At 38.4% G+C, this 23,193-nt stretch overlaps 1 protein-coding gene across 1 annotated transcript in view; it reads right to left on the minus strand.

The window, feature by feature from the left end:
• Positions 1-2,734: 2,734 nt before the first annotated feature.
• SMCHD1 (structural maintenance of chromosomes flexible hinge domain containing 1) overlaps positions 2,735-23,193 on the minus strand; it is a 64,595-nt gene continuing 44,136 nt past the window's right edge. Inside the window, exons 31-46 of the mRNA XM_010151270.1 lie at positions 22,462-22,577; positions 21,954-22,015; positions 19,772-19,859; positions 19,250-19,381; positions 17,898-18,047; positions 14,529-14,655; positions 14,239-14,358; positions 12,759-12,844; positions 11,577-11,699; positions 11,118-11,308; positions 10,187-10,296; positions 9,313-9,383; positions 7,473-7,644; positions 5,306-5,464; positions 4,444-4,561; positions 2,735-3,143 (exon numbers count right to left, since the gene is read on the minus strand). Of these exons, the coding sequence (XP_010149572.1) occupies positions 3,038-3,143; positions 4,444-4,561; positions 5,306-5,464; positions 7,473-7,644; positions 9,313-9,383; positions 10,187-10,296; positions 11,118-11,308; positions 11,577-11,699; positions 12,759-12,844; positions 14,239-14,358; positions 14,529-14,655; positions 17,898-18,047; positions 19,250-19,381; positions 19,772-19,859; positions 21,954-22,015; positions 22,462-22,577 (1,931 nt within the window). The 3' untranslated portion in view covers positions 2,735-3,037. The remainder of the gene's footprint in view (positions 3,144-4,443; positions 4,562-5,305; positions 5,465-7,472; positions 7,645-9,312; positions 9,384-10,186; positions 10,297-11,117; positions 11,309-11,576; positions 11,700-12,758; positions 12,845-14,238; positions 14,359-14,528; positions 14,656-17,897; positions 18,048-19,249; positions 19,382-19,771; positions 19,860-21,953; positions 22,016-22,461; positions 22,578-23,193) is intronic.

A 23,193-nucleotide genomic window follows, 5' to 3' on the forward strand; every position in this document is an offset into this window, starting at 1 on the left:
GTTAGGATTAAAAACAGCAAAGAAGAATGGAAAATCTGAAGCAAACTGACTCCTGGAACAGTATAATATTTGGCTGAACAATTAATACTGATTTTTAATGACTCTAAAATGGAGTTCTTTGATTGAATTATAGAACAAGAGAACAGTTTGGGTTGGAAGGGACCTCTGAAGATCATCTAGTCCAACTACCCCTGCAGTGAGCAGGGTCATCTTCAGCAGGTCAGGTTGCTGAGGTCAAACCTGACCCTGAATGTTTCCAGTGATGGGGCAACTACCCCCTCTCTGGGCAACCTGTTGCAGTGCCTCACCACCCTCATCATAAAAAATTTCTTCCTTATACCCAGTTTGAAGCTACTCTCTTTTAGCTTAAAACCATCACCCCTTGTCCTATCACAACAGGCCCTGCAAAAAAGTCTCTCTCCATCTTTCTTGTAGGTCCTTTATATATTTTGAAAGCTGCTATAAGGTCTCCCCGGAGCCTTCTCTTCTCCAGGCTGAACAAGCCCAACTCTCTCAGCCTGTCCCCATAGCAGAGGTGCTCCAGTCCTCTGAGCATCTTTGTGGCCTCCTCTGGACCTGTTCCAACAGGTCCATGGCAAGGGTATCCCCACTCACCTGACACAGGCAGTCTCTGTATCCCTGCTTGCTAGAAGAAGAGCAGAAACTATAGAAGTACACACCAGCCTACAGGAAGCAGAGCTTAAGCCTCGAGTCAAGCCTGGGTCCTCTAGGGGTGGGGAAAGAAAAAAAAAAAAAAAAAAAAGCCTTGCCCTTGACATTTTCCCCTCTGCTGAAGGGAAACTGGGAATAAGAAATAAGTACTGTTGCTGAGACAAGCCCAGGCACAGGACTTTTGCCGGAGGTTCCCTGTCCTACAGGGGAACTCCACAGCTTACACCACAGAGTGCAGCCCCTTGTCACAGTGACCAGTGCCCTGATGTCCACCTTCACTGGTGAGCCCAGCGTGCAACAAGGTGATCCTGGGGTCTGATGGGGCAGGAAGCAATGAAAGCCACAGGCTAGGAAAAGGGCAAGGCCTCAGGGCTTTCAATAGGGGAAATCTTGTTTACCTTCCGAGCGGGAAAACTGCTGGGAGGGGGGTATGAGGCACGCTGTGCGGAGCGGGATCACCAAGCACAGCAATGGGTCTCCCACTCACCTTCTGACAGGGCACAGTGACAGGCCCCTGCGCACGAGTGCCCAGCGCCGTGCTCACTGGGACACTGGATTACCTCACACTGGGACAGCAGCACCATGCGAGTGTCTCTGGGACTGCCTGCTGAAAACAAAAAGGAGATGGTGAGATCATGTCTCCCTGGGCTGGGAGAGGTGCCAGCAGCCAAGATGGAACCAAAGGGACTCCCAGCCAGCCCAGCTCTGTGGCTGGTGCCACCAGCTACAGCGCAGTCATGGCCTGCCCTGGTGTGCCTGCAGCCCACTCCCTCCATCCCATCACCGCCCAGCCCTGCTGAGCGGCTGCTCTGTCTCCCTGCGGTGGAGCTGCAGCCTCTCCCCACCCGGAGCTGCTTCCAGCCTCCATGAGAAACCAGCTCCTTGTTCCCATATGGTAGCCCAGGCCCCAGCCAGAACCACTTCCTCTCACTTTTCCTGCACCGCTCTCCACCAGCCCCTCATGAAACCAGGGAGGACAACACCCCTCCCTTCATTTTTAGTCCCCAGTTTGCTGTGCTGCAGAGTAAACGATGCGTAACAAAATAAAAAATTGACACTTGCCTTCAGAACGTGAATGCTTTGTCAGGACCGAATCAGCTGCCCTGAACAGCCACGCAAAGCAGGAACTTGCACTGTAATAACCTGCAATCGCTGCTGAAAAGTCCTGAAAATTCCCTGGTGAAATTTCCTGACATCTCTGATAGCTATTACACAACTCTGGAAACCATCCTTGATTTCCTGTTTGCTTCTGCCAGCAGGGAGATACATCACATGATGCTGGGAGTGCCTACACCGACCATGGAAGGCAAGAGATGAATTTCAGGAGGAAGCACTTCTGCTAGAGTAGGTATTCAATATATATGTATTTTTTAAAGCTGGAGACTGCCTTAGGAGGTAAAATTCTGTCCAGGTATCTACACTTTCCCAACATCGTTACTTTATCCCCACCTTACATCTCCATTTCCGATTCTTATATTGGAAGATACAGTTCATCTGTAAAGTTTTTTCTTTTTCCCTTGTGACATTACTATTTCCTACTGAAATCCTTCTGTCACAGTTACATTTTTGGTATACAGGACCAATTTAAGGGCAATTTTTGATCTACTTAAGCACCGAGATTATTTTATAAGGGCTGTGGTCAGACAATGTTGTAAAGTGGTTAGCACTGGCACTGTATTATACCTCATTGGTACTCATGAAATATCCCTCCTCCCACTCTCCCAATCCATAAAAGAGCCTCCCAGTAAAGCTGGTACACTTCTCACGCTCACAAGTTACTACTGTGTTTTTTCCACTGGCAGTGTCTGAAGGAGTTCTGAATTCCCATGTCAACACCTTGGACACAGGCTTGTTGTTAACTGTCTGAGACACTATACAAACGCCTGTGGTTAGATCTCACTGTATCGCTGCTCGAACCCTCCCTTTTAAGCGGGTATTACCTTGACACCTCATCCATCCAAAAAGAGCAGTCCAGAAGGTTCTTTTCCCCAAGACAGTCAGGGATGCTTTTCTAAATTAAAATCTCATTTAGAAAATCTGTTGACTTAATTATCACAATCTATTATATTGAAGCAGTTTTATTGAAAAGATTGATTTTTCCCATAAATAAAAAAGGATAAATTTTAAACATTTCTACACATGAACATAAAAACTCCGAAAGCTTTTAGAAATGAAAATTAACTATAAAAAAATTAGGCTATCAATGTTAAATACTTAAATTTCTCTTACTACTAACTGAAATACATCTGTATCTTCTATCAGTATAAAAGTCTTCATAATAATGGGTAATACAACATGAATATCTTCTTTAACTGAACGTATTCACATTTTCAGTACATAGCTATTTCCAGCAAGTCTCATCAGTCTATGCCTTTCTCTTTCGTGGAGTTCCATTAAGTTCTGAAGTGGATATTTGCAGTGACTGCTGTTGCTGCTGCTTCTTTGTGGGGGAGGACATCCAGTCTTCTGAGCTAAACAAAACCATAAGCACAGTAGCTTATAAACCAAGCCCTTTTTTTCCTATTTCTATTTATTATGTAGATATGTTTTTAAATTTTTATATACATATATATTTGAGATAACTGATGCAAAAGCACAGAGCTCTCACTAGCATAAACATTATAAACCCCATATATGTGCACAGCTTCTTATTCCTGTAATTGTTTTGTTAAAATCAGGAATAGCATCAGGTTACATTAGATATTTAAATTCATAACCACTTAAATTCTCTACAGAGAATTTGTAGAATGGTTTGGGTTGGAAGGGACCTTAAAGATGATCTAGTTCAACCCCACTGCCATAGGAGTTTGAACCCTCCACTAGACCAGGTTGCTAAATCAACATTATTTTATTTTTTGTACCCACATAACAAATACAAATAACAGACACATAGTAATACAGTGAAAACTCAGAAATTCTGAGACTTACAGAACACAGCTGAGTAAAATTTAAATAATGTCAAAGAGATGACCACAATTCACCAAAGCCAATGATAATCAACATGTGGGTACAAAAAATAAAATAATAACAAATACAAATAACAGACACATAGTAATACAGTGAAAACTCAGAAATTCTGAGACTTACAGAACACAGCTGAGTAAAATTTAAATAATGTCAAAGAGATGACCACAATTCACCAAAGCCAATGATGCAGTCACAGAATCATACAATCTTTTAGGTTGGAAAAGACCTTTAAGATCATCAAGTTCAACCAGTCATAAGAAGGGACATGAGAAATGGCAAGTCAGTTCCATGTCATTTTAAAGATACAGGCTTACAGATTTCATTAGCCACAGAAGCAATGTACAAGTAGATACACAAGTAAAGAGGGAACTGTGTTAAATACTTTGCCACCAGCTCACTTCAGACAGTTACTTAGAAAGAGTTCTGTAAGGATAATTCTTTCTCTGTTCATCTGTACAGTACTGTTCGCAGATCTCGCCATCTTAAATACTTCTGGGGTGTAACAAAATTGAATATACCAGAAAATAGGGGGAATGTGAACACACAAAGATGCCAATCATTTCATAAAGAGAAACGGAACTAGAATCAGGAGGCAAATCTTCATAGAAAGCTTAAGTAACAGCAGAAACTTTAAAGGAAATAAAAATTACCTTGAGAATCAGCCTTACACAAACTCTACTTATTGCTGGTTATCTTATACAAATAATGATTACAAAAAAAGTCTCCCATGCAAAGCAAACAGACTAGTTTTTGCTTTGAATTCAGGATATGTGACAGTAACGACCACAGTCAGAACGGACTCACCTGTACATTTTTTTTACTGTTTCTCTTCGCATTCTTTTGGGAGGGATAGGGGAGTCAGACATATCTAACACTACAGGCTGAAGTAATGATTCTGTGCCTTTATGTGATGGAGTCATACCTATGAAAAAATTGCAAGTAAGAATAAATTTAAAAAAAACATTAATCCTATTGGTTATGAAAGGGTCCTGTAACAGTAGTGTCAAATCTCTGAAGCAAGGCTTTAAACATCCCATACATTTTACAGTCACTTTATGTCTGAAACTGAGTTCAAAGATGACTTTGGTAAGGGAAAAGGTAAGCTAAAATATTTGCTTTATTTATAGCTGTCACAGAGTAAATGTTATTTCTCTTTAAATATATTTTAAAATATCATAAATGAGTTGATATTGACATAAAACCGACTTCTGCCTAAGAAAAGAAACACTTTCCTTGCAGAATCAGGGGTGTTACTTGTTGCAGTACAATGTTTTGATTGCGTTTCCTTAGCAAAAGCAATTCAGGTCTTTACTATGCAGTCATTTCAAAAAGAATGTCAATGTTCTCTGCCACTGGGGCAGCCAGACGAACAGTTATATAACCTCATATTAGTGAGCTCACAGTTTCATATTCAGAAGACATTAAGTGACCATGTTTTTATTGTTTGAACACATTACAGGGCAGTGCTGGTCTAGGCAATAACCACAGCATCATACCACATACAGTTTTTCTAGTCTTTCCGTAAAATGAGACATCTCTAAGTTCTTAATTTTATCAATTTCCCTTCACAGTTGGAATTTGTTACTTTGTAAGAGTAGAATACATCTGGATGCACTTAACAGATCCCCCTCCTTTAGGACACCAAAATTATAACACAATAACCTACCCAGTTTTTGTTCTATTAGCTTGAGATTTTTCTCTTGTTCGGCAAGTTCCTGCTTTTTCTTTTGCATTTCTGGAGTGTTAAGTGACTGCAAATGTAAATCAAGGTCCTTATTCACTTTATCGAGTTTCAACACTGCTGCACGGTACTGCTGAAGAAGATCTAATTCAAGAATAAAACAATAAAACCCAAACCAGTAAGTAAGTGGGAACTTTGAGTTAGAAGGCTACTAAATACAACCCAGACAATGTATAAGATCCATAAGAAAACATCTTTCAAAAACACTACCTAAAGAAACCCACCCAAACCTGGAGCGGACCAGTGGCTGTTCTTAAAAGGACTGTAAAGACAGACTGATTCCTCTTTTTGAGCCTGTATTTTAGAGCACAGTAAAGTACCAGGGAACTCTGAAAACGACGTGGCAAACAGGTATTTCTTTACAGATCTTGTCAGTTGTGTGCCCCAAACGGAATTCTCTACCTTTGATGCCATTAAGGGTGCTTGTAGTAGGCTTTGCTTTCAGCATTCCGAAGCTGAAGCTCGTGTTGCTGACTTGAATTCTAGTCCACCTTGTGGAACAAGGGAACATTTACTGAGTTTCACTTTGTCCCTCCTCTGGAAACTTAAACAGGGAGACAGCAGCAGGCAGGCACAGGTAAACAAGGGCGTATTTTGCTGACCAACTCCGTTCCTCTTTTAACATGCAAGATGAAGAATTTGTTTTTGTCCAGGTATTCAACAAATATGTCAAGTAATAAAGAAAGGGTTCAAGCACGTTAGCCCAGGCTCATTCATTTTACTTTGTGGTGAACAGGAGACAGGTTGCACGAAGCTTACCCGAACACCAAATTATCTTATATTTGCCACAGGGTGAAAGCGTTCACATGGATAGTCACCGCAGACTGACAACAGGCACTCTAAGTTCTTAGTACGGTCTGTTTCAGAAGTACCGTGTCAGTCTAATCACAGGTTAAGTAACTAACGTTAAGGCTAAAATTCAGTTTGAAACAAATCTTGTGTAATGAGGTGCTGTCCTTTAGATGGATTTTCATTATTACTTTCCTTTCAGTGTCTAGTAACTACCCAAGTGAAATTAAAACATGTTCCTGTACTAAATTATTGACAATTATAATTTAATTCACGTTGGGTAATAACTGAGTTCAGCAACTGAAAATGTGTTGATAGACAAATATAAAGTGTGCTAAAACCAGCATATTTCAGTCTGTAGCTGAAATGCTTCCTATGTTTTTCCTACACGTAATAAAATTTTTACTGAAATGCCTAGGAAAGATCTTTTTAATCTTTTTTCTCCCTCAAGTGGTCAATGTTAAGAAGTTTGCCCATATATAAGGCTACTTCAATAGGCACATGTGTTGCCTTCTCTCTCATTCTGCCCCCACCCTTCTCTGTTGCGCATTCCTAGGAATACTGTAATGGAAAACTCCAGGCCCTTTCTTTTGAAAATTAAGTATTTAAGAACAACCCTACTTGTGAACAAGATTTTTCAATGTTTTACAAATACATCAGGTCAACTGTTACATGTCAAAAGTCGCCAACTTTTCACTTCATTTATAACCTTTATTCTCAAAGGAAGAATCCAAGCACATAATGAAATGGAAGTGATACCACAGGAAATATAAGGTATCTTCTTGTTTGGGAAATAATGTAGAGGATGTTGTACATGACTAATGAGAACAGGAATTTTTCTACCGCTGCTTCATAGAGCTCAGTTGCACAGTAAGAAATTCTAATTGATGCATGGTGTTTCTGGAGTAGCAAGATCTGAAACTTCAGTTTTTCAGCAATTCAACAGCTCAAGCTTCTCATGCTTGCTGTTTGAATGATTACCACTGCCTGTACTCTTTCTTTAATAAGACTAAGAAAAAACGAGAATATATCATGATTATTATTTTTTCTTTCACTAAACTGAATAGCTATAAGCTGCTAGCAAAAGGGAAATTCATAAATAGGACACGGTGCAGTGGTGGGTTAACGGTTGGACTTGATGACCTTAAAGGTCTTTTCCAACCTATGATTCTACAGGTCACGTTTCTTAAAATAACTTCAGGCTAAATCAAAGTTTTCCTTTTTATATTACACAGGAGAAAACAAACATAGGCAAGCAACTGAATTTTGGAAGTTCTGTGTTTTCATGACTTCATTAACCCACCTATCTGTCCAGAGAAAGCAGAGTAAAGTTTTGGCATGGGTGCTCCAAACACCATTCCTCTGAGTTTGTCCATTGGAGGGGCTTTATTCTGAAGGCCACCAAATTTTCCATTGCTGCGAATCCTGTCTCCTTCCCTAGTCAGCAAAGTAGGGCAATGTGTAATTTTTACAACCTACACAGGTAGAAAAAGTGATACTGAATTAGTAACTCCACGGAAAAATACAAGTGTTCAGCAGTGCTGCTGTGAAGCTTTGTGTCTTTCATCTACGATGCAGCTTGTTCTCCAATGAGAACCTATTTTATGAAACCACATTTCATGACTTTTGCTTTCAAGTAATAGAATGCATGTATCAAAATTAAGTACTGTTGATAATTACAAAGACTAGATATTTTTTTTTTCTCAGATTTTAACGGAACTCTGAACGCAGAATTTAGATCTATTCTGGGAAAAAGCTACTTCCTATGAAGCAATGGCAATGAACATTAGTGTTGATAAAAAATGTGAACACTCATTCAATTGTTTGATGAAGATGGCTTCCCCCCCCCCCCCAAAGATTTAAAGCATCTAAATTCCAAGGGATTTCTTTCTTACAACATATTCAATAAAACCTCCATATGGTTGATGGAATTTATCTGTGGTGGGTTACTGAAACAAGTGAGGTGACAGACTAACCAAAGGAAATGACCCAGACCTCACTGAGAAATGACCACATATACAAACTCATTTTTCTGCACAGAGAGAGATGGTCAGTCTCCTGACACTGATTAACAACTGAGATCTGATTGTCCTGTCACAGCTGAAAAAAAGGCAGCTATCTGTTCACTTGATGGACAGTGAGATGGTTGTAACACATGATGAAAATTACAATGTTAATCATCTGGTTTTTACTATGACTGTATCTGTATTTCTGAGACACTCTTCGGAACTATTTAAAGATGTCCCTGCCCATGGCAGGGGGGTTGGAGCTAGATGATCTTTAAGGTCCCTTCCAACCGAAACCCTTCCATGATTCAAGACAGTCCTCGTTCCCAGGATACCAGCTAGCAGTAGTCAATACAGAGGGAATGGAATCACAGAGGAAAAGAACTGGTCAGGCCCAGAGCCCAGAGCAGGAAACTTGCACTGCACTGACTGTGAAAGAACAAAACAGGCAACCAATTTTAGATGCCACCAGAGGTTCCTTGTTAACTTGTTCTCTGAAGAGCAACCCTGCGGTACAATTTCTTACACCTCTGGAGAGGAAAAAAACCCACAAAAAGAATATCCAGTCCCAAGAGTTTAATGTTTAATCAGTGCAGTTCTACATTCCTATGCTAAATCATTGTTTCAGGTCTAGCAAACTCATAAGCTGAAACAGAAAGTGCCCAGAGTCAGGACTTCTTCAGAGACTCTTGCCTGCTAAGATGTGTCCCATTAAACCTAAATGAAATGGGTCAGAAAAAGGTCTAGTAAGCTTCACATCAGGATTTTAGTGGATCTGGAATTTCACCATGTGCCTCAGACTCCTGTGTTTTATTATACATACAGGGACTAGGAAAGTACTGAAGAATTTGCATTTAGCACTAACAGCAAAACTAAGCATGTTTATCTTTAAAAACATGGTCCCATGCTTCATGGCAACACTCACAGAATGGAATTTGTTGAATGGAGGTAATTTCGTCAGTGCCAACCATAAAGATTTCATTCACTGTTAAGTGCATTGAGAGTTACAGACCAATAAGGACACTTACAGCTAATGCAGTATCAAACTTTGCAGTTATTCTAATTTTATTATGTATTAAATATGTAGCTATGCAAAATACTTGTTTTAAAAAAATATCAAGAATAATTGAAACATACCTCTTTTCTGTAATGGTTGGCAGCATCCAAGTTGTCTATGATGATAGTGTCGCCCAAGAGCATCCCAAACACTGAAAAATGTAATGTTTTGAAGCATGAAAACTCTCTGCAACAAAACAACTTGAGTTTTGAAAAAATCAATTCTGAAGCATCATTATTACAGCTTTTCATATAAGTGCAAGGGAAATAGCATGTGGATGAACTTCTCTCAATGAAATTTTCTTCTGAGATTAAGATAAATATTCTTTAATGAAAACAGAAGATTGCGTTAATAAAGAAAACAATTTAGTATGTTTAACTGCCTTATGGCATAACTAACTGTATTTTCCAAAGTACTCTCTTGATATCTTACATTTACATTTATGAAGACACACATAATAAAATCCCAAGTTTTAAGAAATTACATAAATGATAACTTTCTCCATATGTTTGTTAAAACTCAATGGGTTATCAAAGCAAAGAAAACCATCATTCCCAGGCTGATGATCCAACTGATTTTAAGACCTTTCATCTGCTAATAAAAGACTGTTCTATACAAAGTCTAACTTGTCGTAGTCTTGTGTGTGATATGTCAAGCACCGTGGTTTTTAAATTCCCCCAGGAAAGTAACCACCTATTTGCTAATGAGAGACACAAAGAAACATCTATAGTTAAAGCAGAAGACAGTGGTCACTTCTGAAATTTTCACAACTGTTGTTTGCAAGAGCTTAACGCTGCTGTCACTCTCTCTTTACCAGCAGACCTCATGAGGAATGTGCACCGGTACATGCAGACATCCCAGTGAAGATTACTGAATGGGTTATGATTTGTGATGTTTCTGTATTCATTTATTAGAAAGAAAGAAATTAAGAACAATTTCTTTAATATCATTCACCTGTTTGACAATGCTCTACATTATCTGGAAATGTTAACAGATCTCTGGCAAACATGGGATTTCCAATAGGTTTGAAGAAGACTTTTCCATTTCTTAAGTGAGGTAAAGGCCTAGTTAAAGAAAAAGGAGAGTGAGGGACAGGAAAAGAGGAGAAAGAAGTAATTTATCCTTATTTCATTACTGTTTCTGACAATCTAGTCAGAAATCTCCAACCAAACTGAATGCATCTTAACACTTCCACATTAGGTACTAAACTATTCCAACATTATCCGAAATACCGTTTATATTCAAGGTGCTTTGGTGAAACACAAATTTGTAATGGGACATATATCCAACAAATGCATATGGCTAAGTTTAGAGACAAGTTTTAATACACTGTTTTATAAAAAATGAGAGATTGGAGCTTATAAATACACCTGCACATCAGATATTTTCAAAAAGCATTCTTTATGATATCAGTAGTCCTCTTCATAAGCAAATTATTTTCAGGCACACTACCAATGTATTTTGCTTTGTCTTCCAGGAAATCAAAACAGCAGAATGAATTTGTATTACTACAGATAATTTTAAAACATGTACTCTAGAACCGAATTCTAAAAAAAGTTAGAATTTGATTTATTAGAATTTAATAGAATTATTTTTAAAGAAGTTCCTGCTCTTGAAAACATGTAAAAACGAAGAAAACACCATGGCAGATTGTCTTCTCTTTTTAAGAGAAACACCCTACGGCATAAAGAACAATGCACAGTTAAAGGCATAAAGCTAGAATTTCAGCCAACATTTCAAGTGACACTACTGTTGCTGTAATTATGGAGCCAGAAATTTTATACCTCAAATTTTTAATAGGAGACAAGTTTAAAGTAGAAATCAGACAAAAAGAAGTTGAAGTATGTAATACAAATGCAGAAATTTCCTTGTTTTTTTTCTCTACCTGTTCCAATCAGGGAGTGTCTTCTTGTAAATAGAATCAAGGGGTAGCACTTGCTGTCGACCTTGAGTTTCATCGAAAATGGAACGAGCGGCTTCAGTAGTCAGTGTGACCACGCAGTCCATGTCACTTGCCAAATGCCAAGAGATAACTTTCGCTGCTTCGTTATCCTCAATTTGTGCTAAATGCGCAATCTGTACCAAAGAAGTTAGAACAGTCACAACAGAGGCCAAGACCACCTCCCCTTTTCACAGCAATCACAGCCATCCTGCAACATCAATCAGACACTTCATTCCCCCGCTGACGGCTCTGTGAAGAGCTGGTCATCTGATGGGTTGAGAATACTATCTTCTTTTTAATACTCCTCGAAAATTACTTCACCTTCAGTTGGCTAATTTTTCATCACTATCACTTCCTGGAACCAACAAAACCTATTTGAAGGCTCTCTGAGCGAAAACTCACCTTGCCTAAAATGTCCTGGTTGCCTTTTGGATAGTTTGGGAGCGTACAAGTTCGTCTTGGCTGTTTCATTACTCCTTTTTGATCCAACATCTTTTGTTTTATAAGAGAATCCACATATTGAAGCTGAGAATTAAAATTTCAAGTTAGCACGCACGTATCATTGGGCCGAGCTGCAGAATGAACTACTTGAATTGCTGTTGCTTGTCAAGCAAGTTCCTAACAAAAAACCATTCAATAATCTGAAGCAGAGTCTTAATACACAGGGGACCACTGCATGTAGTCTCAGAGGAGAGCAAAGGGAGAGCCACTGCAGTTGTGGTTCTGAACCTTCATACTACTACTACTTTTTTAAAAGACTTTCAGGAAGCTTTTTGTGAAGAGCTAACAGAGCTTGATTAAAGCCAAAACTGAAGAAAGTGTAAATCAGTAGGAAAAGGCAACCACAGATGTACAACCCCCCCCTCATTTTAGAAGGGGATTATGCCCAGGCCAGAAAGATTTAGCCAGCAGGGGGAACTTGGGTACCATGACTGTAGAATGCGTATAATTTAATTTTACTGATTTGTCATTCGTGACTGTAACACTTGTTTTTCTTTGATCTACAGTTAACAGATAATGTACCTATTTTTTTTCCAAAACGTCAGTGGCTTGAAAATCTTCTTTAAAATATATTTGAATCTTTATGGGCAATTAGCAATGGGGTACGCTGCCGTGAATCTTTCAAACTTACTTTTACATCAGCTTTGGCAGCAACATATAAAATTTACTAATTCTCTACAGAGAAGTGTTTTCCTTTGTTCTACTTATGCCAGAATACATCCAGTGTATACTGATCAGCCTGCAAAAACCCATTATTAAAACCAGCAGTACCAGTAACACTACAGAGTAACTGTAGCAGAAAGGCAAAAACAAGATCAGGATATAAAAGAGAAGTTTTTCTTACTTCTCTAGCAGTTTCTTAGTCACACTAGCAGGACAGTAAAAAAAAAAAAAAAAGAAAAAGCTTAAATTTGGCATTGATCCACAAATTTTCCTCATGGTTTAAACTTTCAGGGTTTTGGTAACAGGTTGCTTGTGTACATACCAGTGTGATTCAATAATGTTATACAATGATATCTATTTCATATGAAGATTAGATTTATTTTTAAGACATTGTTGAGTTTAGTAAGAAATAAGCCATACTGTGTTTGTCTGTGGTATTTCAATTCGGTGTTTCTTCAGTTCATTCTTCAGATGAGTTTCTCTTGTTTCAGCTTCCTTAACCTGACCTGAAACAAAAAAACAACTGAGAGTAAGGAAATATTAGAAGGCAACAGGCCATTTCTTACATTATTTCTTACAACTTTTCAAAATTATGCTCCCCACAGCTGATGGTATCTACTTCTCAATTTCAGTACAGAACAGCAGAAATTGTCCACAGAGATCTTGTGATTTGTTCAGCTTCTGAGCAGTTTCAGCAGCTGCCACCTCTTTCAGCTTCAGGAAGCAATGGGGCTAGTCTTTACATCAGTCCGAGACTGTACGCTCTTTTTAGTTTTCATCCTCAATTATCTTTCCAAATGGTTCTCCAACAGGCAAAATGGCAAAGGGGAGAGGAAAGAGGTAGCTGGCACCACTCTCTTCTGTCTCTTATATCTGGGACATCATTATCTGTACACTATTTCCTCAATTCTCAGATCTGGACAGATGCAATTTTGAATGAGTGAGTTGCTTCCCATTCTCTACTCAAACAGGTTTGTATTTGGAAATGTTAGAACATAATGTTGTGCTCTAACTAACTCTCCAGAGATGTGCAAAAATCTGTAAATACGAAGCAAAACATTTTGCCTTTCACACTGGAACTCGGTAATTTGCATCTATAATGGAAACATGCAGTAAGCAAGTAACAGAAACATAGACCTGTACTAAAATTACAAGAAACAGCACCATACTCTAATTCCAGCATGCTTAATTTACATATAGTGATTACATAACAAAAACATCAAAATGTATCTATTAAAATAAACCTTCCTACAGACAGGATGATCCAAACAAAAAGAAAAACGCAAAGAAAACATTTGCTTCCTATCTCCCATTTCCACAAGCAACTGCCCTCACACTGCCCTGCTGTTTTACAGACCTTATAAAGGATTACATTTACTGAAGAACAGAGAGATAAACAATGAATAGCTACACAGAGTTTTGAATAATGTACATAGGGTCAAATATAAGGGAAAAAGTAACATTTTAAAAATGTAAGACAAACTTTTGGAAAGAGGATTATCTATAGTTCATTCCCTAAACAGTTTTCAGGCAACTGATGAATTTCCAGATGGATGAGCATTCACATATCCATTGCAAAGATGTACATGCAAGGCAGTCATGGAAAAAAAAGAAGAATCAGACTGCCAACTTCAATGTTTTATTCCTCCTTTTGACAGTTCTGACAGAAGACATTCTATCTCAAATCAAGACTCTTCATAGGTAGGTCCATCCAAGTAACTAGATGCTTCCCTGCTAATGCAAAGATACACTCCCTCCGTTCCTGTCTAATTACTGTATCTCATGTTTTCAATACCAATTTTTCTCGCCCTTCCTATATTCTCAAAAAGAAAAAAAAGAAAAAAAAAAGGAAACCAGTTTAATTCCCAGGAAATGTATTTATAAATTTGATTGAACTTACATTTGATTTCGTTTACAAGCTGATTAGTAGTATCAAACCAACTTCTGTAAACACCTATGGACTGAGATAACTGGTCTCTCTCCTTTGTAAGTGTTGCCATCTGTTGCTGCTTCTTGAAGTCTACAGAAATAAAAACATACAGTTTTAGAAGCAAATGCAGTAACATACTAAGTTGGTTTAAACATCAGCAAAATTCTATTAAGCTATTACACAGTGCTGAAGAAGCATTGTGAACCTAAAAATAGTTGGTTTTAAAGAAAAGCAAGCTTTTTAGAGTAATTGAAACATACCATTGTAAAACATAAATGACAGATGGTATGGTTCTAGAGGCTTTTTCAAAGCTGGTAGATCTGGCTCAAAGACAAGAATGTATTCAGTGCTGTCTCTTCCAGGACTGTTTTCAGCCAGCACTAGATTCTGATAAAACAAACATACATAAGTTTATGTTCACACCTGAGGTAATACACAAAATAAAATAAACACTCTTCAAATACTAAATCTAAGAAAGTTACCTAATACGTGATGTCTACATAGTATTGCTACAGTTAAGTATTTGCTTGGAAATGCCTTTAATACCTAATAAAGAGAAGCAAAATACAAAGATTTAGCAGTAACTATTTTATTACTTAACAATTAAGATTGTAATTTTACCTGTTTAAAGTGTCTTATTATTTCTGGCTATATATTTTAGTTAAGACACATATGCTCAAAACACGTATCATCTGCACTGTCCCATAAGCAAGATTTCCTCGGATGTACTTCATTCACCATGTGAACAAATGCAAACGGAACATTAAAAAGAAAGACCAAATGCATAAACAAAGAAAAACAAGCTATTCCCAGTGCTGAGCTAAAGTTACTGCTGTTACCATGGAAGTAGGCAGCAGGTCCCAAATGAATGAACAATAGATATCCAAACACTAACACGAACATCCCATTTCTTATCAATTGCTTATTGAAAAGAAACTAAATCCTTGGCCTTTCTTTACAAGCACAGGAAATATTATAAAACCATAAAGAATGGTAAACAGAAATAAAATTAGTATAGGTAATATCTAGATGTGCTGTTACTTTGCAAAAGGTATCATGCATAAAATGAATAATGCTTTTAATAAAACTCATACTGTTTCCACCTTTAACATGTAGAAATTGCTACTCAACTGGCCAAATCAAGAGAGAGTTGGTTGCAGCCTAAAAGAAGAGATAGATATATAACCTTCAAAGATAGTCTTCATGGCTTTAAAAAATATTGCAGCTACATCTTTAATCAGGAGAAGTCTGTAGTGGAAATATATTTTCCTTAGAAAATTTACACTAATAAAAAAATCAAAACATTTTCCTTCATTAAACAAGTTTAGTATTCCTAAACCTTGGTTTAAGGGTAAACAACATCAGATTATCAGCTTCATTACCTTGATGCTAATTGCACATGATTATATTTATAAGCAAGATGCAACAATTGCAAGATATTTGAAAAAACATGAATACGTCCCCTCCCCACTACTAGTCATATGAAAAGTACACTGCCTCACAACCAATAAATCCTTTCCACAAGAGGTTTAAGAGTTGTCTAAAGTCAGAGAACTTGGTATAAACGAGGCAACTGAAACCTGCCCAAAGAGGGGAAGAGATACGGGATTCGCTGAAACGGAATTACTCCCGACAGAAGCCTAGGGAACACAAGTTACTGTCAAAAGCAGTAGGATTGCATTAGATCACAGTAAGGAGAAAGCAACTGCTCACAAAAAAACCTAATATCCAAAATAAGCCAAACAAAAGCCCTCCAAACAAGTGCCCCCCATTACACAGGTCAGTCACTGTCACACAGTGGCTTAGTCACTGAAGCACGACTGGAGCATTAAAGTCACACCGGCTCAGCAGCAGGTTAACCAGTACATGGAGATAAAAAAGAATGGTATTTTTGCATCGCTGAGGAGCCCAAGAAATTGCCCAGTAATTTTACCTGAACATAGAGTCAACTCTGTGAGGTTATTATTCCCTTCAACAGTATGAAGTTTTAAACATCTGCTGAAATTCCTATCACGGGTATAAATGCATGATTTGTGGAGAAAAGCTCTATTTTATTAGACCAGAGGTTACAGCTGACCCCTTACCTATACTTCTGCACTTATCCCATCCCACCTGACCAAGAAAAATGTGTTCACAAACAATTAAGTTATTACACCTGAAATATGGTTGGGTAACAAGAGAAACTCAGAGTGCACCACAAATCAATTAGTATATTAATTTTATCTGATACCTCTATCCAGTCAATATGTTTTATTTTTCTAGCTTTTTTTTCTGACATATTTTGTCACTTTTCACCTTACGGATCAGAGCAGACCAGTTTGACAGATGACTCAGTGAAAACTGTTTGCCCACGTTAACGGGATGTTTCTGCCCTTGACTGTTACCGACAGAGAAAGGCGTATGCTGTGCTATTAAGCTTCATCTATGCAGTTCCATAACCGTGGCTGACGTACTGAATAAAATATGTCATGAATAAGCTTGTGTGTAGGATTTGTAGATTTTAGTGATTTCATGGGAGTTTTACTGTGGTGATTCCCAAGACGTACTGGGAGATTTTGTATTTGTTGCTTAAGGCAGTGTCTGCCTCCACCTGACACACACTGCTGCTGGCCTGCTGGGAAGCTGCTTCCAATGGACGAGTTAGAAAAAGTGACTGAGAAAACCTCTTTAAAATGTTGGATCCTGCTTCAGTACACCTTCTAACTGAGGGTTCCCATAAATTTCCAGCTGGTAAAACATGTGACAATCAGAGGAACCAAATGAAGTAGGGGTATACTTTTGCTCTGCAATTCTTACATGATATTTCAGCAACTTCAAAACGAAACAAAGCAAAACTATATGTACTTATCTATTTCACCACGTGAATTAGTCCTGTTGACTGATGTTCTCTGTAGGCTTTCAAGACAGAGAGCGTGACCATTCCACTCCAAACAAATGTGTGGCTCTACACTCAGCTGGGATTTTTCCGGTGTGTTTTGAACACTTTTTTGTGCACTTGCACATTTTAACTTGTGACTTTTACATGTTACTGAAAGCAGGTAAGCATTTTTAACAGTCAAGAGCACTAATGACTGACTGAAAGCTTAAAGAAAAGTGGTAGCTTTATCTTAAATTCTTCAAATGAGGATAGGATGCCTTTCTGAAGAGTATATATAAGCCCAGTTAGCTTGATAAAATGTAAAGAGAACCTGGTAAAATTTAATTACATAGATATGAAGAGGTCAGGCTAAATGATCTTGAGATATTACAGCCAGACAGCATTACAAATAAAAGTGTAAAATACCACTAATATTAATGGTTTAACTGCAAATTAGGTTAAGTGTTATTTACAGGTGAAATTCAAATGAGGAAAAGACTTTTCCTGGATCCCCCTGTATGTCCCACACTAAGCGAGTTTTTGAATGTACTGGGAAACTTCCCTCGCTTGGCAAGGACAACCAGTTTAAAGAATGTCTTTCCTTCAGGTTTTCTGAAAATCAGCAACCAAAGAGAGAAGAAATGTTATCTACTTATCAGTAAGGGAAGGCTAACCCTCCACAAACCAGGATGAGGTGTAAAATCAACTTTGAAACTGGTCTCAATGAGACCCATTGCTCATGGAGACAACTGTGTATTTCAGCCACACTTACAATTTCAGCTGATCCTCTGACAAATGGAAACTCAACTGCATTGACTTTCCCCTGAAACTGTGGGATCTCTGTATCATCTTCATTGGGGCTCTTAATTTTTGCTATTACTCTGCCAACTAGATCAATTCCAGTGTGATTGTTGTACTCATCCTGTGAGTAAAAAAGACAAAAAAGTTAGTTTGGAACATGAACTAAGTGATCAACTCATATACTGCATTAGGTTTATGTGGCAAGATGCTGGAAGTAGTGGGGCTGCGGGGCAGCCTCTGTGAAGAGAGGCCGGGGCTGCCCCAGGCCAGATACGTCGGTGCCAGCTGGCTCTGATGGACCCACAGCAGAGCCCAGCTGGGCCCCTCAACCAAAATGACAGTTCCTCTGGGAAAATTTATTTAAGAAAGGGCAAAAATGCACAGGCAGAGGAGAAAAGGAGCAATAGCAGAAGGAACACCAAGGTGAGAGAAGGAAGGCATTCCAGGTGGCACAGCAGAGATGCCCCTGCAGCCCATGGCAAGCTCATGGTGGAGCAGGTATTTCCCTGCAGTCCATGAAGGACCACAGTGGAGCAGATATCTACATGGCAGACCATGGAGGACCCCACACTGCAGCAGGCTGATGTTTCCTGAAGGACTTCAGCCTGCGGAGAGGGCTCATGCTGGAGAAGTTCACGGACTGCAGCCCACAGAGGGACCCATGGTCTAGAGCAGGGAAACTGTGAGGAGGAAGGAGCGGCAGAGAGGAGCTCTACGACCCCCATCCCCCTGTGCCTCCTGCGGAGGGATAGAGGAGTCTGGAGGAAAGCTGAGCCTGGGAAAGCGTGGGGTGGAAGGTGCCACTTTATTTTTTTTTTGCCTTTGTTTCCCTCTACTAGAATCTATTTTAACTGGCGATAAATTAAATTAATTTTCCCACAAGTCAAGTCTGTTTTGCCCATGGCAGTAACTGGTAAGTGATCTCCCTATATCCCCATGAACGTTCAAAGTTCAGGAAACATTATTTTTTGTAATATACAATTTCTAAGAGAAACTCTTTCCTGGAAGATAAATCATGGAGAGAAACATCTGCTGTATATATAAGTATTTTTCCACTAGAAGCGATTCTTGAAATAACTTTTTCCTCTGGCAACAAGAAATGGGTTTCAACTGAGATGCTTGACAGCAAGGATCACATGTGTTAGTTTTGGTCATCAGTATGTAAATAAAACAAGATGCACCTGTCATACACTGGAAATCACCGATTTATATCTTTTTTGTGAAGTTAATCTGCAAAGACAGCACCAGTGCCTTACAGAAAAAGTCACCATGTTTTTAGCAGTCTCATGTATTTCCCTAATTATGATTTTGTATTATAGTTACCATTATGTGGAGGTATAAATCCTTGACCAGTGTACGGCTAGTAAGAGTTCGAACATTGGAAACTGCTGGAGTAGCTGGTAAAGAATCAGGTAACAAACGTACAGGGTCATTAGGTACAACTTCAACTATCATCTAGAAAAAGAAGGAAGAATAATATAAAGCAAAATGAAATTAAGACTGATATAATTCACTGCAGTTGCTCAAAAAATACTGAAACAAATGCATGTGAAATTTACTGACAATCTTGAAATAAATTAGCATGACCACAAACCAGTTCTACTAAGGTTGGAAATCATGCAGCTGTTATTCCACAAAATTTCAGCTTAGCTCTGAAGCTAATGAAAACATATTTTGATAACCAAGTTTGAAACAAGTAAATACCAAGAATAAAACCACAATTTTTTTGCACAGCTTGAACATGGAAGTATTTGCATTATGAATCTACAAAGTGTCACAGTATTTCTCGCACACAATTCTGTATTACATGCTCTTGGGTACATGTAATTAATTATAGATTCAAACCTGGTCACTGCTGAGAATATTTGTCTTATCCATTGCAAAGTTAAACTGGATACAGTAAGTGCCCACTCTCTCTGGGATCACTTTATCCCTAAGTAAATCAAAAACAAAGAACAAGCAAAAGAAAGTCAATAAAGTAACAAGCATGTAAGTATGCAAGCAATTCAAATGCTGAGTAGTTCTCCAAACCAGAGAGCCCTCTAAAGGCATAATGTATTTTAGTACTCCTCCATCAGCAAAACACCATGAAAATTTCTCGAGAACTAGAATAAGGCTTCTGGAAGCTCGGATGAGGAATGTCTCCACCAAGAGTCTGTGGTGGCTCTAGTATTCAGAAATCTGCAGGTCTACCTCATTTCACTTTCCATTCCATCAATTTTCATAAAGCTACTGAAACTGCATAGAGATGTTTAGATCTGCAGTAACAAATACTCTCCAAATTTAATCATTTAGCTTGAATTTACATAAAATCTGAGTAGCCAATTCCTTCTCTTACTCGGAAACTGTACAAAGTTGGGTAACTTGGACCAGTGGCCAAAGTGGAGTACAGTGAGAGAGAAGAGAGTTTTCATTCTACTTTACAGAGTTCCAGAGTGCAGACTACTAGCAAAGAACCCCTAACACCAAAACATGAAGGGAAGACAGTTGCCTGTGCTTCTGCTGCCATAAACAAAACTTCCCCTAGCAAGGAAGGCCAAACTGCACTCAGAAGACTGCTGCAGTGTTTAACAAGGGGTAGCAGTGACTTATGAATGCTTAGAAACTTTTGAGAAGATGTAGTCTCTAACCAGGATCCAGACATTTCTCTGGCAACATGACTTGTGGCACTCTTGAACTGGTTAATGAGGTTTCTGTTTTCAACATACAGCATTTTATTTGTTTTGTTAATATCACTAAGCAATTTCTTTTTTTCTTATTTTGTTTGAGAAGGAGTAAGATTCAAAATGCCCTGGAATGCTTAACTTAAAAAAACCCCAATCAATCAAAAAAAACCCTCCAAACAAAACCCCAAAATCTACCTTATTTTCTGCATTTTATCTAGGTTAAGATATAAAGTAACATCTGCCTTGTCAGGACGCATTGAAAAACTGAGTTGTAAATAATGTGTTAAGGATTTCATGGGTGAACACCATCTAACCAGACATATGCTTCAGAAAAAGATGAAAGTGCACATTTGTTATGAAAGTTGTAAGACGGCATAATATCATCCATGTTACTGATGGCATTAAATAGATTAAAACCACCTGAGACTGTGCTAAGGACAGGAAAACTTGAGGGAAACAAGGTGGTAGACAGTGATACCACAGACACCAGCAATGAGTAATACATACTTTCATACAAGGGCTGCTAATGGGTGGTCTCTACCGACGGTCCGTTCTTTCAAATTTTTCATTAAGGTTGGGAGTTTCAATTCTGGACATTTGTGGACAACCAGCAAACTACAAGTACTAATGTCAAGATTTTCATAATTCCATATCCAATTCTCTATAGGTTACTTTACATCACACCGAGCACGGTAGTGCTTTTCTCACAGGAGAACATTTATTAGCATGACAACACACTGGGACATTCATTCCAGTCTTCTCTTTTCTGGAGGTACAAATACATGATGCAGAGTGCCTTGTTTTGATAATGTTTTAGGGAGTTCTTACGTTTTAACTACACATGTAACCAATAATTTCTCAGAATGACCAAGGTCACAGAAATGCAACTCATCCTTGGTTGTTCAGTCTGGAGAAGAGGAGGCTGAGAGGAGACCTTATCGCTCCATGCAACTACCTGAAAGGAGGTTGTTTAGAGGTGGGTGTTGGTCTGTTCTCCCAGGTCACAAGTGATGGGACAAGAAGAAATGGCCTCAAGTTGTGCCAGGGGAGGTTTACATTGGATATTAGGAAAAATCACTTCACTGTAAGGGTTGTCAGGCATTGGAACGGGTTGCCCAGGGAAGTGGTTGAGACACCATCCCTGGGGGTATTCAAAAGATGCGTAGATGTGGTGCTCAGGGACACGGTTTAGTGGTGGAGTTAGCAGTGTTTGGTTAACGGTTGGACTTGATGTTCTTAAGTGTCTTTTCCAACCTAAAAGATTCTATGATTATCAAAACCTAAACCCCTTGTTTTTATTTCAAACTACAGACGCAACTTACTGTACAAAATACGTATCTATAAAATCAATGCTGCTATACCTGAAGTAAAAGAAGCCATCTTCCTTATCATTCTTCACTTTACTACAACTGAATGTTGTAACCTGAAAAGAAAGATACAAAAAATTCAATGCAATATACTGAAAGTACCTGACTTGTAATATGCTATCAAGTCTTAATGATTTGCAGTATTGTTAGCATACAAAAATTTGACAAGATCACCTATAATTTAGACACTAGCTTCAGATTCTTAATTCTCAGAGTCTTTTCTTTGCAAAATTCAGTGTGGCAACATTTAATAGTCTCCTTATTAGGTAGCTTCTGCAGAGCAGTAGTATTTTTGTCTAGTACAGTCGACATTTGAACAGTCTCACAACTTGTAACAGGACAGATATTGATAAATAAATATGACTGATATGTAACACTTGTTATTTAAAATCTAGAACAGGATATTGACCCAAGCTAAATGAAGGAAAGTTTTTACTGCAAATATCTTTGTCCTATGCCAACACTTTGATACTCATTTTGAAAACCCATTTTGATGACTTACATCAGTTGGTATCCTAGTTCCACTGCTGTGTGCTTCCCACATTTTCATAGAAATCCGTGCTGGATTGATATTTTTAATAATGTTGTCATCTTCAGAAAGAACACTAACCATAAAATCTGTAGAATCAAAGATAACATTTTTTAAAGATTGTTTTTATTCAGAATTAAGAAGAACAAACTCCATGAATTTTTCTGTCTCCCTCATACCTAGAGGAAAAACACACAAAAGCCATATTCCAAACAGAACCCAATAAATACAAAAATTAAAACCACATATGGAAAACCTTCTCTCACTATACATGTAATCAGACTAGGTAACTATCCTTAGAAAAAAACGCCACCGACTTCATCCAATAAATGCTTAAAAAACCACCTCAAATCTCAAGTCTGCCTTTCCCAGATTATCATTCTTACCAAATTAGTAAAACAGGCTTCTTCTTGCTCTCAGGAAAGAACAATTATTAGCTAGTTAAGTAGCTGATTCATTCCTTCAAGGACAGAAAATCCAGATCTCTCTCATCCTTCACAAGTGCTTTAGCCTTACTCAATCCAGAACTGCTGGAGTGAAAGGCACAAAGAGTTGAACCAACTCTAGTTGCAAAGAGACTGTACCAACACTGCTACCATTTCCCCCACCTGTTAGCCACACTGTCATAAAAAGGATTCAGGCTATGAATCATAGAATCACAGAATGGTTTGGGTTGGAAAGGACCTTAAAGATCATCTAGTTCCA

The sequence above is a fragment of the Eurypyga helias genome, unplaced genomic scaffold, assembly GCF_000690775.1.
Source record: "Eurypyga helias isolate BGI_N326 unplaced genomic scaffold, ASM69077v1 scaffold1850, whole genome shotgun sequence".
NCBI classification, from domain to species: domain Eukaryota; kingdom Metazoa; phylum Chordata; class Aves; order Eurypygiformes; family Eurypygidae; genus Eurypyga; species Eurypyga helias.